At 38.1% G+C, this 19,842-nt stretch overlaps 2 protein-coding genes across 4 annotated transcripts in view; one reads left to right on the forward strand and one right to left on the reverse strand.

The window, feature by feature from the left end:
* The window catches only part of eys (eyes shut), a 56,922-nt gene that overhangs the window by 28,319 nt on the left and 8,761 nt on the right, over positions 1-19,842 (reverse strand). For both annotated transcript variants that reach the window (XM_017081389.4, XM_017081381.4), the window contains exons 2-3: positions 13,391-14,264; positions 9,297-9,445 (exon numbers count right to left, since the gene is read on the reverse strand). In XM_017081389.4, coding sequence (XP_016936878.3) covers positions 9,297-9,445; positions 13,391-13,890 — 649 coding nt within the window. In that variant the 5' untranslated portion in view covers positions 13,891-14,264. The remainder of the gene's footprint in view (positions 1-9,296; positions 9,446-13,390; positions 14,265-19,842) is intronic.
* LOC108015134 (MKRN2 opposite strand protein) overlaps positions 1-19,842 on the forward strand; it is a 60,138-nt gene that overhangs the window by 27,374 nt on the left and 12,922 nt on the right. The window contains exon 2 of one of the 2 annotated variants that reach the window (XM_017081402.4): positions 5,578-5,707. The exons of the other annotated variant lie outside the window; for it this stretch is intronic. The gene's annotated coding sequence lies outside the window, so the exon portion shown is untranslated. The remainder of the gene's footprint in view (positions 1-5,577; positions 5,708-19,842) is intronic. 2 annotated transcript variants of the gene reach the window in all.

Consider the following 19,842-nt stretch of genomic DNA (forward strand, 5'->3'; position numbering starts at 1 on the left):
AAATCATTTACCAAGGTGTCTAAAAGTATGCAAAAATTGATTTCATTCTCAAAGGTGCATAGAAGTCTGCAACAACACTTTATCATTGTAATATACTTTTCAATGGTGTCCCAAAGTATGCAACAATACATTTTAAATCTTGAAGTCCCATGGAGTCATTCTACGCAGTTTGAAAAAATATAAAGTAAGCTAGTACCGCTTTAAGCTTTCCCAATAATTCACTTTATTGCTCATACCATATGTAGTTCCAGAGTTAAAGAAACAGCAAATGGTCAACTTTTTCTCCTCCCCTTTTTTTTTCGATTTGTGTGCTCCACATGAAATGTCACATTACGCTCCAATTCATGCACAAATACAGGAAGTGGTCAAGCACAGAGAAAGCACAGAGAATACTGAGTAGGAAAAAGGCAACCAGAAAACCCCTTACGCACAGTTCTTAACCCAAATTCAGTAGACCAAAGGGCCCCCTTCCAATTTTCCTCACATCGTCTGGGTTTACCTTTCCTCAATGCATTCACAATGATTTCTGGTTTTTCTTGCTCATTGTTTTGGCTCCGTTTGTGGTTTTGGTGGGCCCTTTGCAATACTTTTTCTTGGGGCACCGTGCAATGTGTGAAGTCGTTAAAGTGAAAATCGATTTTCATTTTATTTCACCATGTCCATGGTTACGGGGCGGGGAAAAAGGGGGGGTTGGCCGAGGGGCAAAAAGGGGGCCGCATCGGTCATTTTTGTGGGCACGAAAAATGCTTCACTCACTGCCGCAATCTACGAGGCATGTTTTATGAATGAATTTTTTCGAATTGGACGCACAATTTTCCCCTCTATCTCTTTGTCGTTTTTTTTTCGCTTTGTTTAATGGACGGGCTTTGGTTGTCCGGGTTTCCTCGGTTTCCAATGGGAATTTGAAAATGAAAATAAAAAAAAGAGGCGTACAATTCTGACATTCTTCATGTCGATTGTTGGAATATTTGAAATGAAAAAGATAGGAAAAATAAACCATTAATCAAATTTTAAGTGCTGGTAAAATATTGATCAAGTTTCGGTTGGCAAAATATTTGAGATTGATAAATGTTAGGTGGGGTCCTTATTTAAAGAGTTTTATATAGTTATAAAAAAGGTGTTAAAAAGCTAATTTTTCAAATAATTGTTTTAAATTGTTTTATTAAAATGTTATACATTTTCTTAATTTTGCTATGCTTATTCAGCTTTATAGGTGACCCCAACATTTTTTTATTTAATCAATATACTTCACAGAATTTTCTATAATTTTTCATATTTTACTTTTAGCCTGACCTCAGCAGCTCCCCCTTTTTCTTTATTGAAACTTTTTGCCTGTCATGCTTCTTTTGCTGGCTCTTCATCGTTTTCTTGTTATGTATTTCTTTTTTTGTTATTATTTGCTGCTGGCAGCGAACTGTAAACATTTGTGCAACAAGGTACGAACATTTGTTTTGGCTTCGAGTCACAATAAACATGGCCATTTCCCCCTCGAGTCCTTGAGGCAGCTCGTCCTTTCCAGACCCCCCCCCCCCCCCCCAGTCGATGCACAAATTGAAATTTGAATTTTATCTGCACACATTTTGTGCTTCTTATTTGCTTGTTACCTTCTCCCATGGAAGATATATATTGTGAGTAATGGAGAAACGCTGGCTGTGTGTGCATTCGAAATCTGGCATCGTTTCTAAAGGTGCATAAGTTGAAAATATTGCACATTTCGTTTGCATTTTATGCTGCATATTCAGATACTTTTCTGCAGCTTCCCCTGAAATCTCTGAATGAATGCATAAATGAACGAGTGAGTGCACAGAAAGCAGAAAGTGCTGGCAGTCCAACAAAGATCAGGACTCGGCTTAAATTATAATTAACAGCAACTGGAATTGGGAACAAAGAAAGCAATTTTTCCTGATTTTTCCAACTAGAATGTTTCTAACTTTAAGAATTTTAGCAATGCAAATCGAATTTAAACAGCTCTTAATTGGTTAAATTTGTTATATATATTTCTCTTCTCAGTACTTTCACATATTCCCCCTGTTGCAAGTGGGTTAGTTTCCCCGAAATTAAATCCTTCTAATATATTGGTTTATTCATTCGAAATTCTTCAATTACCCCGGACCAAGAACAGTATTTAGCTTGTTGGGAGTTGAGCCACGTCTTTGCCGCAATTTGTATGCGAAACTAATCCCAGCCCGAGCAATCTATTATCATTGGACTGGGAGTGGAACTGGGGGTTTTCCTGATTTTCGGGGGCTGGCCAGCTGGCTTCCTTTGAATCCATTGCCGTAAATCGCTGCTTGCGACCTGCGACAGTGAGCAATGAAATGCACTTTGGGTTCATCTCCCGCCACCGAATCCTACTCCAATGGCACGGATACTGGGCTGCTTTCGAATGCGACGGGGAAACTAATCACGAGATCCATTCACACAGCCAGCCCCCAGTCGAAAACCCGAGCATTTCATGTCACTCGCAATCTAGCAATTTCAATTCGCATATCTACACGCTAAAATGTTTCCTTGAAATCGACCAAGAAATTAAATAAAACAAATACATTTTTAAATAAAATTAACTATTATATTGATACTACTTAATTTTTATTTCAAATTAAATAAAATATCAAGTAAATACAAACATATTTTTTAAAATCGCTTAGAAATGCACCTAAAAGTATGCAGTAAAAAATAATGTGGGCTTTTGAACAATTGACCAAGAAATTTAATAAAACAAATACATTTTTAAATAGAGTGAACTATTATAATGACACTATTTAGTTTTTATTTCAAATAAAATAAAATATCAAATAAGTACATACATATTGTTTGAAATCGCTTTGAAATTCACCTAAAAGTATGCAGTAAAAAAGAGAATGTGAGCTTTCAAAATAAATTTACCAGGGACTTAAAATCGAACTATCTTCTTTAATATTTTTATTTCAACATTGTGTTAGAACATAAATTTTATTTCAGTGTTCTCTTGATGTGAAATGGTTAGCCTGCACTTGAATGTCTTGTGGTGCGCATTGTTGCTCATCCAATTGCTTAGTTTCCATTTTTTTTTTTTACAGAGAAATCCTTGACAATAAGCATTCGAGGAAATGGGAAAGCGCTGCTCATTTTCACGGGGGAAAAGTATTGCACACGCTTACACCCACAAAACGGCTTTGGAAGTGTGGGTGTATTAGCGCGTTTAATTAATTGCATTTGGTACTACATTTCCCCAGCTCTGATTTCTCGTTTTCCTTTCTATACATTTTCCGAGGAAATTCTTCGTCCCTAAGCAACGTAGTGAGCTAACATTTTCCGTAGGAAAAACGTTTATTAATACTCTGACTTAAAAGTAAACGAAACATTTCACCGATTAGATTTAACCACCAATTAAGTTGAGTAATAGGATTTAAAGCATCAATGCTTTGAGTGTCCTTAATTGATTGAAATTTTATCTCGATTGACATAAAGCCTAATAAGCCTTTTTGCCACAAAACTATTTAATCACATCTGCTGTTCGGGCAAATAAAAATCTTAATCGTATTCGATTACACGGCTAATCCCAGGACCCGTGACAAGGCAAACAAAAATAACCCAACCCACCAGCACATGTGAAAAGTTCATCAAACTCACTGGGCTGACATTATAAAATCAATAAAGCCATGAATATTTTACGCTACTGTCGCATGGAATAACAACAGAATTGAATGGCAAAACTGGGTCCCAAAGGACCATTGATTAGCCACCTCTGCGAAATGAGAAACAGTTGGGTTCGAATTCTATTTATAAACTCGCACATATATGTATTTATTGGTTCGCGTTTTCCGCTGGGTAATTGAAATAAAAAATGCATGCGAATCGCTGAGTCATGTAATTGAAAATTGGGTGAATATTTAACGCTGTAAATCGGGGCTGTCAGGAATTAAAGCTTGTGACTCTGATTAAAGGATGCCGCTCTGGGGGCCGGAAAATCAGGGGAAAGAAACAAGAAGCAGCCAAATAAAGCCATGAATCGATGAATGATCCTGCGACTGAGCAACCAGATGCTTGATTGAATGTATCTCCCTGGCTACGTGAAAATGTGTGCAAATTGCCAACGAGCGCGAAAAAGTGGAGCGAACAGGTGAACAGGTGCAAATTTATGCACACACACGCAGTCGCTCGCTCAAAAACCCGCTGATGAAGCAGTCCTAAAAAAGGACCTTCTGCCCAGGAAAATTACGATAAAATATCAAGTGTGTGTGGTGAAAAAAAAATCAGAGAAAAGGGAGTCGTGGCACAAACTGCATTGCTGCAATTTGAATGCATTTTCATACATATAGTATACCCTAATGAGTTGGGTTGCCAAGGTGAAATTCATATACCATTCGTCATTGACCTGGGAGATTTTTTATCATGCATGTGTTGATTTTAATATCTAGCTGGAATTAGTTAAATTTAAATCATTTAACTTTAAAAATATATTTTCGATCACTACATTAAGATATTTTAGGAAAAGATAAATAAGCAGTGGAAAAAAGTATATCAGAATGGATCCGTTGGATTTCCGAATACAATATAGTGAATTCTTTGTTTTTTATATGTATATTAAGTTAATATTATTAACAAGTTCTCTTTTAAATATTTACTTTTTCTGCTCTCAAATTACCACTTACAGAGCATTTTCCCCATCGTTTTGGCCACATTTGAATGCCATCCTTTATTATTTTTTCATTGTTGATTTGCTGCATTTGCATGAATGTGAAATGCGAAATTTCAATGGTGAATAGGCTCAGGAAGACCTTCTTCCATCCTGCAGAAACACCCCTTCCACCACTTCTCTTCTTATTGTTTTCGCGTTGCAATGGAGCCAACCGCTTTTCCCAACCCTCATTTTCCATTTCCCTACACATTTCACTTGGTGGCTGCCATGATTGCATAAAGGCCAAGAGCCAAGGAGCAAAAGGACAAAGGCATGCCCAATGCTTTGTTATTGGATTGTGGGTGTTATTGTGGGTGTGGGAGTACGCTGTGTGTGTGTCAGCAGAGCAAGGTTAAGCTGTTGGTGATTGCAGTTTACAGAGAGGATTGCAGGTCCTTATGCTGGAGAGATGTACTTATGCTACGGATGATCTTGAAACTTCAGGGAAGATATTTTAAGATTTATTATCTCATATAAACCACTTTTAAAGGTGTCTAAAAGTATGCTATAAAATATATAAGTTGCTAGAGTCTCATGAATTTAATTCACATGACTCCATTCTTTTTTTACTGTATACATATAGAGGACCCTTTAAGTGATTGAAATTTTAATTAATTCATTTTACACTTTATTCTACAAGACTGCCTTTAATAAAGGTGTCTAAAAGTATGCAACAAAATATATATGAGGTGATAGATCCTCATGAATTTAATTTGCAAGACGACATTATATTTTTAATGCATTAGTTCAGACGATTAAATGAGTGATTTACTTAATTATTTTACAAATTAAGAATGAATTAAGTAGTTTAAATATATTTAACTCTTCTCTTCTGTCAACTCTTTTTTTATTCAAGTATATTTCCTTATATTTTATGATTTTATATAAACCCCACATGAATTTATTTTCAATTTCAGCTGCTCCCGTAATTACTCTAATTAAACCAGGTCAACGCAACACGGATGTCAAAGAGATAGCGTGAAAGTGAAAACCCAATCAAAGCAGCCACTTTATCCCCAAAGTCATAGGATTCAGCACAAAGAGTGGGTAAGTGGACCAGGCGAAATAGCACCACATCCCCTAGATATAATAGATATACCGCCATATTCCGCAACCACTTCAAAAGGGCATAAACATAAACGCTAGAGCCAACTAGACAAAAAATAAATAGGGCAAAAAGTCCGCGAAAATATGCGAAATGCAAAGGAAGCCCATAAAATTAATTAGAACGCTGGCTGTCCCGCTCCGACATTATCTTGCGGTCCCTTTCATTTGCATTTGGCAATTCCTTAAAAGAGGGCGGGGCGGGGTTTTGACCAAGGTGAAAGCTTTCCAAAACTCAATGAGCGGTTAAATAATGCCCCGAGGCGTCTGCCCATTTTCCTGCTTTTTGGTCCACCCAATTTTTTTTAGAACTCTTTGCATCCGTTACTTTCGCTTTGTTTTGCGTTAGACTTCTATTCATAGACTGCATTTCATTTCGAAATTTCCCAGAATTTTTCTGCATTTTAACATACTTTTTTGGGTCGCTTTTTTTGCCCCCCAGTTTATAGCTTCATTTCCGACATTTCGCGTGCCTTTGGCAAAAAATCTATTTATTATATATGAGTGTGTATATATAATTTATTTTTTTTGCGGCTGCCCTGGTAAAAAGCAGATTTTGCTTTCCTTTTTTAAGCGCTGAATTTGTTATTCATATTTTTTTGCGTTATTTACATTTGGGCTTGTCTTTTTTGTTCCCGAGCCCGAGAGCAATTTGCAATGGAATCGCTTAGTTTTCACTGCAAAATCGGTGGAGAAGTTGGGGGCCAGGGATTGTGCAGTGCATAATTTTATTTGTTTTTGTGTTGATTTCATTTGCAGTGCTTATGCTTTGTGGGCCTTTATTTTGCCCCGCTCTATTTATGTTAAATTAATGCAATTGTTTCGGTGCAGACGATAAAAGTTGTTCTACGATGGGGTGGCGAATTGTTAAACGGGTCGTATGAGTGATAAAACGGGGTTTATTTAAGATTTTTACTGGGTTTATATAAGATAATGGGGAAATTTGTGAAAAGTTTTATTATTTAGTAAATATTTTAGTGGAATATTAAAATATAAATATCTTTTAGAGAGAAGTTTTAGTCAACTCGCAACGCTAGCTAAGTAGCGCTATAACTGGTTGGGAATTATAGCGTAAACAGATCGAAAAAATGTTATATTTATTAGTTGTTAAAATCATTACGAAATTTTCGATAGGGATTATTCAAATTTAAGCAACTTCAGTGCCTGAATTACCAACTGCTTCTAAGTTTAGGTATCCTTTTTAATAAAAACAAAACTTTCAATCGGCTACAATTTTATTCTCCCTTATTTCAATTCAGATGCATCCAACCAACCGAGAAACACATGTAACCCATGTTCTGCGCCAACTCAGTAATTTATTCCCAAGACTCTTTGGGGCCAAAAGAGTCAGTCAATGACTTTGGTCTGTTTTTAGAGTTCCAGCCCCCACTCTGCCCATTCATATCATTTAGCCACCTCTCTTGGCCTGATTGTTCAGCTGGAGTTCCACTCGTTGAACTCATCAGCAAAGTTCCCGAACAAATTTGCTGCAATTTGTAATTCGGCTTTGGACCAGCGTTGATACGACTACAAATACGAATCTGGCACATATTACACCTATATACGCTGGCTGTAAATTTCACTAAATTTTATAAAGTCAACTTTGTGCAACAAAGGGGTGGCAAAAAATAAAGGAAAAGAAAATATATGGACGGACACTAAGTGCTTCTCCTCTCACACGTACCATAAGTAAATGTGTTTATGTGTGCATCTTGTACACGAAGCCAAAAGGATGAACATTAGATACATTCATGGTTAGACTTCCGTACTTGGCCCACACAGATACACACTCACACACATGCAGTGGCAAGTGGCAAGTTAAGCACCCAACATTGACTACCACAATAGACAACATTAAAGTTGGTTCGCCAGCTTCGGCTTTCGCACTTTCCCCATTTTCCATTTCCCATTTTCACTTTACCCCATTTTACCCCTTGGCTCGTTCGGATTGCCTCCGTTTTAACGCCTTTGGAGATCTCTCAAAGCGGTTTTCTCGCCCGACTTTGATCACCTCACTTTTTCAGTTGCCCTGAGGAAATGGGTACTTCAGTTTGGACTATAAGGTAAAAAATCTCAAGTGCTACGATATAAGGCGAAGAATTAAAGAAAAAAGTTTCGCTTTTACTCAAATTAAATATATAATATTAAATACTATATTTAACAGGTATCTAATCATTTTTAAAGTACATAATATTGTACCAAGGTTAATACTTGGAGTTACAAATTTAGATACTTCATATTGATATATTTGGAAGTAGAAGTATAAGTCTATCAAATACTTAACAAAAAAAACACACGTGCCTTCCTACTTTTTCGCCTAATAAATTCCAATCTGTAACCTTTAAGTCTATTTAAGAATGAAAATAGCCCAGTCTATTGAAAATACTCCTCTGAAGCATTTGGCCCCGCCAAATCAACACCATTTTAAGGGTATAAAAGGCTTCTGCACTTGAATGACTCCCTATTTTCCTTTCGTTTGCTGTTTTCTATATTATATTTGGATTTTTTTTTGGCTTTCCTCTTTGGTGGCTCCCTCTCAGGACGCGTTAAAAAGAAGAATAGACACATGTGAGCAAATGCCGGGCAAAATAAGTAAAAACGAGCATTGTACGTTATATTTTTATTTCGCCCTTTCTCGTACCGCGTAAATTTTACAAATACGTTTGGGGAAAATCCTGTGTGCGCGTCCTGGCAGGAATTCCTCTCTATTTGCCGGAGCTGGCGCTTTTTTTTGGGGCCGGGGGATCTGTCTCAGGCTCTCAAACCAAGTGCAAACCAAGCGAGACTGAGTTTTTTATGTTGGCTTAATAAAAATACATTTCGCACGTGGAACGGAAGAGGAACTTCACCCACTCAACTGGCTTGCCACTCCGCTTTGCTGCATAACCCTTTCTCCCCGGCTTTTCTATTTGTAAAAATGGACTGGGAGAAAAGCGTTCTAAAATTAATAGGGAACATTATGGTAATAGGTCTTAGTATTAATTAAATACTAAAAATAAATACTAAACAAAATACTATATCAAATAATAGTCCTATAGGGAGAGTAATCATAAACATTTTTAAAACATTCTTTGGGTAATATAAATAAATATAAAAGTTTGGAAAAATTAAAAATATTTTGTAGAACTTGATCATATGCAATTTCGGGATCTAACTAAAAATGTTTTATTTGATATGCTCATTTTAAAAAGCGTAGTATTTTATGGATATCTTTCATATGGTATTATAATTTTAAATGAGAAACATGGTGTAAGCTTTTTGGTGTTTTATAAACATAATTCAATCTTTCAGTTTCAATTTAAAGTGTTTTTTAATTTAATTTAAATTTTTAAAAAAATTTTAAAAATACTAAAAATGTTCTAAAATATTTTTTTCTGTGCATGAGCAACGTTTTAGTGTCGTGCATTTCAGCTGGATGCTGCTGGCCCCAAAAGCAAACCGCATTCAGGCAGCGCACGCTCCTCTCTATCAGTCCCATACCATATCCCATATATAGGAGCACACCCGGTTAGATAGCGTGGGGCACACTTACCAGAAAATCCTTCCGGACACGTACAATTGTAGTAGGCCACACCGTCCACACATGTCCCGCCGTTCTGACAGGGACTCGACCAGCATTCGTCCCAATTCGTTTGGCACTGGATCCCTGTGTAGCCATCAATGCAGTAACACGAGTACGAGCTGTTGTTTTAGTTGTTTCCATCGGGTTGTGGTGGGTGTGCGGAACGGTGTGTCAATGATGCATCAAACGTTGGTAAAAACAGCAGGATATCAGGATGGCAAAAAAGAAAATAGAGAAAACCCATAGTTAGAGAGAAAGCGAGCTTTGGATAAAAATAGTTTCGACAAATGGCACGATATGAAAGGGTAGATAAAACCGGAATATAATAGCAGTTGGGAGTAGTTAAAGTAAGCCACCGCTGAGATGAATACCCGACCCATATAAACTTTGTTGAAGGAAGATCATAAAATTTGTAATAATTAACAATATTATCATATCATATACGACACGGAGAAAATAGTTTATACTAATGTTCTATGAAATTAAATAAATATTTTTAAGAACAGTATACAATACTGAAAATAGTAGTTGTTGTTTTTTGCAACATGAACTTTAAATATAAAATAATAATGTCTTCAAAATGTCAAGATATTTTATACATAAATTTAAAAATATATTGGCAGATCCGCAATCGATGTAGAAATATTTTAATTTTTGCGATTTTATATTTTTACTCGTTTTGTTGAATACTTTTTAAATAATTGTGTGTATAACAAAAACACATTCAATATTTAAATATTTCCCTCGAAACATTTACACTTTTATATTTTTCTTAATAGCACTATTATTCAAATACAGCTGAGTTGGTTGGTCCGCACTCTCGCATTTATGTTCTTTTATATTCGTAAATTTCCTGAATAAATTACCATGGCTTATGCACACTCAGATCTCCTGCAGTCAGGCATAATACACTGCATACCCTACAGTCAAACCGTTGGCCAGTTGAGTGCTATAAACTTTCGCGCAGCGCAACATTAGACTTAAGAAGTTCTGGAAATAAATATTTGGTAGACATTGGGGATTGGGTTTTTCCATTTCTATTTCTATTTGGGCAAGCCGAATTGAAATTGAAACGGAAACGGAAGTGCAGAGACCAAAAAAAAAAGTGTCAGGGGAACTGGGGCCGAGTGTTACCTGAGGAGCAGTGCAAACATGGTAGAAACTGCTGCCAGGTAACCGGCTTAATTAAAGAAGTTTCTTTACTCGTGTATGGAGTAAGTGACGTGGGCTTACTGTTGTCCTCTATAATGGATTACATTAGGATGCAGGAGGCAGCTGAAGGCTCCCGGTGCACATGTCTGTTTTGGGCTAAGCACGGGGATAAGCACCTATATACACTCGTTGGTTCTGTTGTTCTCGGTCCTTGTTTCATTTGTGTCCAACTGAAGCCCCCGAGATTCTATTCCGGCTGATTATGGCCTTTGGTTGGACATTTTCACCCGGGAGACCGTTTGATTTGTAGCCTTCAGCCAGGAGCAATTGGGAAATGACTACATAATGCCATTGGAATGCTTCTTTGCGGGCAGAATACCAGAGTGGAAGCCATCAAGAAATTGGAGACTTGGAAAAGGCTGCCGTTTTTATGTTGCCTTATAAGTCTGTTACTTATTTTTATAAGAAAGTGTTGGAGGAAATCTATATCAACTCTATTGTATACTACATTTGGTATTTAGTAAGTGGTTAGGTGGTTACTTGTTTTAGTATATCAGGTAATTCATGAAAACTTATTAAAAAAAATAAATATCTCTGACAAAAAACAGTTTTAAAGAGGTTTATAGTTTGTCGTAATCAAAGTAAACAAAATATTTTAAGTAGACCTAACATTTTTCAAGCTTTTAAAATTTAAGTACCTTTTTTTTAAGTATCCATTATCGTATCTCAATTGCTTAAACTACTTAATGGCTTTGGCAATTTGCCAAGCAAATCATATCCTACTGCTCATCTTTTACAGTCCGCTTTTATTGCAGTTTTTAGGGGGAACTCATAAAACAGTTAAGAGCCCGCTTATCGGGCGAGTAAACCAGGATAAACCAATAAAATATCAATGTTCTCCGAAGCCAGTAAACTCCACCGGGATATTTTCGCCCCGACCCGTCGGACTGCCAAGTCTAAGATGGTCGAAAACTATTCAGTTAATCCGTTTAAATCTCATGGCATCGTGTTAAATTTAATTGCAGCTATAAATTTCGCTTGCCAGCACATAAACTTTCCCATCCATCCGACTTGGCCAGCCGGAGTTTTCCTTTTTGGCCGGGGGAAATGCAGGCGGGAAGAGATTTCAAGCTTCTGGTTTTCGCATTTCGCATTTGACTTGCAGCTTTCGCATGGAGCTATCGTAAAAAAATATCTTAACCGCTTTTCCCGTCCGTGGTTGGGTGGTTCTAGATGGTTTTGGATGGTTTTTGGGTGGGATTAGCGGTTGCATATATCGCGAAGTGAGCATAGAAAAATAAAATGGCAGTTACTTAGTTGTATAAACGGCGTCAAGGAGAAAAATTCTTTGGTCCTCTAACTTGTTTGTGCAATCGGTTTTCAGCATATATATACTACGTATGTCTGTTGAAAAATCTCATGGTTGAATCTCTGACAGTTAAGCCTCAAAGTTTATCTCACTGAATGGCTGAAAGTGCAGCAATTTGGAGAGCTTCTCTGATTTGAATTTGAGATGAAATGAAGACTCGGTTGATATTTGCAATGGATTTGCATAGTTTTTCCTTGAATGAAAATGTGCATGATGAAACGGAAAGAAATGCAGGATAAAGGTTTGGTTTTAAAATGAAAATGAGCATTTTAAAACTAAGGCTACTCTTGACCTAGAATTCAGGCAATCCAAACTTGATTGTCTTTAAATGAAATATTTAATTGAATTCCAATTTAGAATATATGATCTCCTTGTTATAGGATAGAATGTAATTAAATTCCAACCCCTATGCAAGCTGCATTTATAATAAAACTTGAAATATTTTGCATATCTTGACTATAAATTCTCTGCATTAAGAATGCACTTTGGTTTGGTCGTCCAAGTTAATAATTTTCCAGCTGCTTGCAATTGAAACCCACTCAACCCCTTTGGCCCCGCCCCTGGCCTTTCCGCCCCCACATTTTCCCCATTTGCAGAGGCCGCAACTTAACCCCATTTAAACGGGCATGCATTAAAAAAGTGTGAAGGATGTTCGGGTGGTTGGGGAACTTCTCCCCTGAAACAGGAGCAAAAAATAAAACCAAAGGGGGGAGCGGGGACAGCTGTGGCAAATTCATTTCCCTGCTAAGTGGAGGCATCAACATCGAGGCTTCCCTGTATGTGCCCTATATGGTATGGGATCGTAGGGTTTGGTATATCCGGCGATGGCAACTGAAACTGAAGCGGGTCGCTCTCCTGATGCTCAAGTGGCGCAAGTTTATTGCCACTCGAAATGTGTTGGACGGGTTTATTGGTCGCTGCCTGGCCGATAATAAGCAAAAAAAAAAGAGAATGGGTGGGGATAGCTTTCAACCAATTGGTAAGGATGACGCAAGCACTGCCAAGGATCTATCGTAATGGAAGGAAATTAAATGAAGAGCACCCATCGAAATTGATCCGAATTTGATGGAGCCAAAGTTATAGGTATTTTTATATGATCATTTTAATTTTGTGCTCGATTAGGGGATCTATATTTTTATTATACCATTTACTGATTAAATTTTTTACCCAATTTAGAAAAGGTGATTTCTATAATATCAAACCAAAACCAATAAAAGACCTTAAACCTATAAAAAAAGTATAACAATTGTCTAAAAAATCAATAAATCCTTGATATCCTAGATCCTAGATAAGGATTAATAATGCCTATAAGTCAATTTAATAATATTACTGACTGTATCACCATTTTCTGGATCTAATGCGTAATGGTTTAACATTTAAAGTTCAAAACACACCACACAGTTAAAAAATGGTATACCTCCATTCTTTGAAAGCCTCTTTAGTCCTGTACCATCTTCAAATCGATTTGCTGCATTTAGCAGCTCCCATCTCTAGCCATTTGTCGAAGGGCTCTGCAGTTTTGCAGTTTTGCACCTGCACTCACCTGTTCAGTCCATCGATGCACACGCCGAACACACAGGGATTGCTGAGGCAGGCGAATCCCGCCTGGCTGCTGCCCACGAGGAGGCCCAGGATCAGGATGGGTAGCAGCAGACCCTTGGCTAATATCCTTAATGTTGCAGGGCAACAGAACCGAACGGCTGTTGCTGATGTTGTAGTGGTTCTAGTGGTGCTGGTACTGGTGCTGATGGTGGCTATTATCGTTGGTTTCTCTGTTGTTGCTGTTGGCATCTTTAGCAGGTGGTTTCGTTGCATGTCTTGGGGGGCAGCGGTGAATGTTAGCCCGGTGGTGGTGGCTCCATTGGCTGTCAGCGGTGTGGTGGTGATTGTCCTGGAGACTGGGCTAGTGCCAGTCGTATCCCCATCCACACAGTCCATGTCCATGTCCTTCGAAGGCAATGCGGCGCATCGGCGACCCATGTCGCGTCTAATTTGAGGCGATTCCGCCATTGTCTGGGTATCAAGCTGATGCACGTTGATCATACGCCCCGTGGCCGAGTGGGGAATCTTATTTTGATTGATGCTACTGGTGCTCCGGCTGCTGCTGCTTCTAGAGAGTGTCCTTGTTGCTGGTCTTCTATCCGCTTAAGTGCTTTATTAGTTCTCATTGTTTGCCCCACTGATTGTTTGCTGGCCCAGCGGTCCTTGAATGCAATCTGCGTCGCCTTCGCATCGCATCAGCATCAGCATCCTTGCAATCCTCACAGTCCTCCGCAAATGCCCGGCATTCTTGTTTATGATTTGTCTATCTATCTGATATTTTTTCTATCTTTTCGCTGCTTATTTTCAGAGCTCTTCGCTGGGTTATTGTTGCTCTTCTGGTCGTTCACATTGTTGCTGCCATTTCAATTTGCAATCTGTAAAAAGTGCAGAGCGCATAAAGAAACCATGAGTATTCTGGGATAATATTTGCGGCGGCAATTGTTTAAGCAGGGTGAAAAGCTCTGGATTTGTCCCCCCAAAGTGGCAATTAAATATGTAGTTTGGGTAGTATTTTGCACCCACAATTGAAGGTGTTTTATTTAACACACAATTTATGCAAACCTATGTAAATTAAGGCTAGTTTTAAGCTCTGCCAACAGCAATACGGATTAATTAAGTAGACTTAAACCCAGGATTTAATGGCAGGAAATTAGTTAAATAAATTGATTATAAATGAAGGCTAAAAACTGCAATGATTTCCACTCTAATCCGATTGAGAGAGTCCCCAGTTGGGAAATAAATACATGTGTTGGCAGGGCCCTAAGTAAATCCCCGAATGGCACATCACTTTGTGTGACAGTCGAAAAGCGTTTTACACATCTAATCCATAATGCCGCCATGTGGCTTTCCATTTCATTTCGCTTCCTCTGATGGCCAGATGTACACTACATTTTCCCATTACCCATGTGTCAGAATAAACCCGAGAACTTGTTCGCATATCACACATATGCTGCCTGGATTTGGGTTAGTTTTTGCTGGCTTTGGGTACTTGGATGTTTAGTTGTTATAGCTTTCGGCAGAGAGAATGGAGACAGCAGACAATAAATGTACTTACAGTCGGGGAAATATAAAAGGACAGCAAGTTTCTATAACACAACATATTTTTTTTAAAGCGGATCACTAGTAAAATGTTCTTTTTTTGTTTTAAACATATTTCCAGTCGCTTGTAAAGTCAGTTGACTAAAAAGCCAGGATTTTTGTTTTTTCTCTGGTTGAAAGTAAATATTTTTTATGGCTGGCGCAGAATATGACCATTTCAGCTTTGCAACTCGCAACGTCAATTGCAGGAAAGCAAAGGACATGTGCCATGGCAACGGAAAGCTGACCAGGACACTGGGACATGGAGAGATGGGTTCGGATTCCGGATTCCGGATCTCGACTAGAACTTGCAGCCAGACGCCTCATAACTCGAGTGCATCATCAACATAAATCCGACTTAACTTGGCCAACGACCAGGCAGCTGCCATTCCCTCTCATCGTTACCCCCGGGGATTGAAGAGTTTTCTGACCATATTGTTTGACCGAAAGACTATATGGCCAACGTCAGTCATAATGTTGGGATTATATTCAGCTAATAGGAGGGAGAGCAAAAGATTGGTAACTCCCTGCAGCTGGAAATTAAAGTCCTGTACATATTGAAAGATGCTAGCGTCGACTGGCTTGCATAAACTTATCTCATATCGTTATGGTAGATAGGACAAACGTAAATTACACTGGAAAAAAAGTTAGAATTTTTACTACTTCGAGAGCATTTTATATTATATAATTCGTCATCCTTAATTTTACATTAAAATATTTATTAAATATAAAGAACTGTTCAGAAAGGTAAATATAATAGGATTATATAACCATTTTAACAAATTTCATTAATGATATTGCAGCTATTCGAACTGATGAAGCCTCTTATTAATTGTTAGGAAACTTAAGGTTCTTGTGTATTATGATTGCAAATCCCTAAAATTCTAACACACATTTTCTCCGAGTGCATCTCCCGTTGTCAGGTTGATGCCAGGCAATAGATCCCAATGATGCTGATGAGGCTCGTGTAGCCATTGTTGCAGCCATTTTCCCATCAGCAGCGCCTGCATACCCCGGTGGCCAACAACATTGGGGGTTGAGATAGAGATAGAGCGGCAATACCAAGGTGGAAAACAACGAGGGGGTCCTCTATACCCTATATACAGGAGGTGCACGGATATCATCACATTGCTGATGACGGCAGGCGACGAGCGGCGGCGAATGAATTTAGCTTGTAAACACAGGCAGCTTGAAATGCGCACGAATGGCTCAAACTGGCCGAGAGCCAAGTGAGCGGCGGGGACGCAAGGGGCGTGGCAGGAGGTCCTGGAGAGGCAATCTCGAATTGCCGGAGAAGCAGCCTGAAGTGGTTCAAGTTACACAGAGACATTGCCGAGTGCAGCCATCCACCACTTTAGCCTCCTCAGCACAGCTTTTCCTCTTCAGTCGACAAGAAACAAACAAAATGTTGGCCATTTCAAGATGACAAATCGGTTGGGAATTATAACGAAATAAAATTGGAAAAATCCCTGACTGACTACAAATTTTTTTTGAGGAGTTTCAGGTATTATGATTTAAAATCATATCACAATTGCGAATTATAAAGTGGGAATCTATACAATGTAACGAAAATTTGTCTAGTTAAGTCCTTATGACACTTGCTTGATTTTGACCAACTGACGGAATTTCTTTTTAAAAGTTTTGGCAATGTAAAGATGTATGATTTTATATATAAATTTGTTCCAGGTTAATATGACTTTGTAAAATAAATCCAATTAGCTAGTCAAAAATAAAGCTAGTGCCATAAGGCCTTAAAATCTTTAATAAGACTTCCCCAAATTCTTGCTCTAATTTTCCCTAACAAAATATATTTGCTTTCCAGCCATCGTTAAGTAACAAATGTCATTAAATTGGTGGCACCTGCATACTTGAGCTTCATTTTGCGCTGCAAAAATGTTAACTATCGCAGGCAGGGCCATAAAACCGAAGCGAAACGTTTTCATTCGGCAAATTCTCGTCGTTCACCTGAATGAAAACCTGGCCAGAATAGAACGAGAACTCAGATCCACAGCCTAGATGTTTCTGCTTTTATTGTTGCCACTGCTGTTGCTGCCGTTTCTGTTGGCTTTTTATGGCATTTGCAGCAACTGCAACTTTGTGGAAATCCCAGGAGCTGAAGATCCGGGGTTTTTGGGGGACCGGGGTCTTTTGCCATTAACGTGAGCCATTTGCCAACTGTGTGTGTGTGTGTTGACATAATGTTGCAGATTTGCAGGACGAGATGGAAGACGTTGTCGCCTGTCCTTCAAGAATTTGATGACATTAATGAATGGGCCTTGTTGGGCAATGTGTAATCTGGTGGGGTAATTATAAGCAGGTTTTCTACGGCCTCGTTAGTCGGTGATGAGAGGCAGAGTGACAGGTTTTGTTTTTTTTGGGGGGGTAGAAGGCCTTAGGAAGTTGGTAGGATAAATGGCAAAATACGGATAGTGATGGATTGCGCCATGAATTACAGAAAGGATTTGGCATGGAGATTTTTAGCTGCTCAAGGGGGTGAAATAAGTATTGAAACTGAAAGGGAAGTAATTGGTTTCGTAATTACTTGTTATTTACTGATGAAGATTTATTATTATTATTATTAATTTCTAGAAAACAACTATGTAATTCGATTTTACTAAGGGGTTTACCAAATGTATGGCTTTTTAGGACTTAATAACTTAGAAAAATCGTTTGTAAAAATTAAAAATAGGCAATATAGTCTTAAAATATTTCAGAAAATTAAAGTTACTAATTGGTTCAGTACAGAATCAATTTGAACAATATAAATATATTTTGCTTTAAATTTCTTACTTGTTTTTCTTAACTACTTGACTAATTACCAGACCCTCTATTTCCTTAACTCAATGGAATACACTGTTATATATTTCTCCGAATTTTTCTATGTTTATTTACTATTCCTTATGCCAAAGAAATTTTCTTGCATAAATTTAATTAAATTGTGTACAATTTTTTTCAGCTTCTGTTGTGCAATTTATGCAAAGCGCTTTCGAGTAAACAAGTGCCGGCGTAAAAAGTTGAAATATGCTGAGACAACACAAGCGTTTCGCCACTCATTCCCTCACTCATATTCTTAATTAATTCTGACAAATATTGTGCAAATATTTGGAAAAACTCTGTAGCCAGAAAAGGGAAAAGGAGGGCGTTTATAATAAGGCAGGCAATATGCCAGGCCATTGAGCCAGGATCTTGTTGTGAATTTCGGCTGTTTGTGTTCGGCTGTGTGTAATGTAATGTAGAGCGTGTGAAAATCGATGGCCAAAAATAAACACACAACAATGAGCCCACACGGAGGCAGAGTTACACACATGTTAAAATAATTAACTTGTCTTTGACAAGACATATGAGTAAACACATTCCACTCTCGCTCTCTCTGTTAATAAAACACGCCATGTTTGCAGTGCACAAATACAATTACCTTTAAGTACCCCCTGCAACCCGTCCAGACCCACCTTTACATCCCCCTATTCGGCAAACACGTGCCCGGCCAGCTACCAGTTCTGTTGGCCTAATACGATTACATGGCCTTTTCCATCCACCAGACCATCCAGCCACCCACCCAAAAACCCCCGCCCCCAAAATCATAGGAAATCCAAAAGCAGCTGGCCAATTCATGTTGCCACACAGAGAGGGAAAAGTATTGGGAATATCTGTTAGATAATTTCAGTTTGAAGAACTAAGTTCTAACATCTAGAGGAAACAAGTATTGGAAACATCAGTTAGATATGCTCAAAAAGAGGGAAAAATATTGGGAATATCTGTTAGATATTTTCAGTTTCAACATCTAAATTCTGATACAGAGTGGAAAACTTATTGGAAAATCAGATATATGTTTTCAGTTTGGGAACGGTTGGTTTTACCAACTAAGTTACAATTTCTCAATGTCATATTAACTTTTATCATTGAGTTAAATTGATTATTCAAAGAAATTGGGTTTCCCAATATCTCTAGTTATCTAAGTAAAAACTTTTAACTAGAGGTTATGTTCTAGTTAAATTGTTTCGTATTGACATGCCGAATAAGAAAATATATCTGTTTTCCGTACAATTTAACTTCATGTTAACTTTCTTTGACAGATATCAAACTATAACTTTAACATGACATTTAGAAATCGACACTTTACAGATGGATAAGCACTTTAAAATATTTCTCTAAGATTAAACCAACCAATATTTATATATTTGATTTTAAAATCGCTTTCCAGAAATAAACAAAATTACACATATTTTTTTGCAGTGCACAAACGTGATGTTGTTTGCAAAGGGGCGATGTGGTAAAAAAGGGCTGGAATGCTTGGTATGTTGGTAAGAGGGCGTGGCCTTTCGGTCGGTTCTTCTTGTTATTGTTGTTACGGTTCGTTATAATTAATTGACTTAAATCAATTTCTGACTTTGAAGTATGCGTGAGCATTTCTCTGTCACATTTGCTGCTTATGATGTTAAGAAATGATTTTCATAACTCATACGCAGTGTGGGTCAAATGGGGGTTGAAATTGCTGTGTGAAAGAAAAGTGATAAACTATGTCTTAATAGGGAGTGGTCAGTAAAAGGTGGTTAATATAGTAATATAGTATGTAACCCAATTGAATTCACCCGTTTTGCATATTCAGTTTCTTCTTTAGCCTAGCAGGAAACCTCTTTGCCTGGTGCATTATATCTTACTTCTTTCTTTCTGGGGATAACATGCTACATCCGCTGCCTAGGAAGTTCAAAGCCTTCCAGATATATGACTGCCATATCCGGGGCTGCATCTGCGTCAGCTGGAAGATTAAGTGTCAGCACGCGCTCCATTCTCGCACACAAAGGAGCAGCCATTCGCAGGATACGCGATACACGAAGATTGCGCATACGCCATGTGTTCGCCTCCTTGACTTTGGCG

This window comes from Drosophila suzukii, chromosome 2L, assembly GCF_043229965.1.
Source record: "Drosophila suzukii chromosome 2L, CBGP_Dsuzu_IsoJpt1.0, whole genome shotgun sequence".
Taxonomy (NCBI): domain Eukaryota; kingdom Metazoa; phylum Arthropoda; class Insecta; order Diptera; family Drosophilidae; genus Drosophila; species Drosophila suzukii.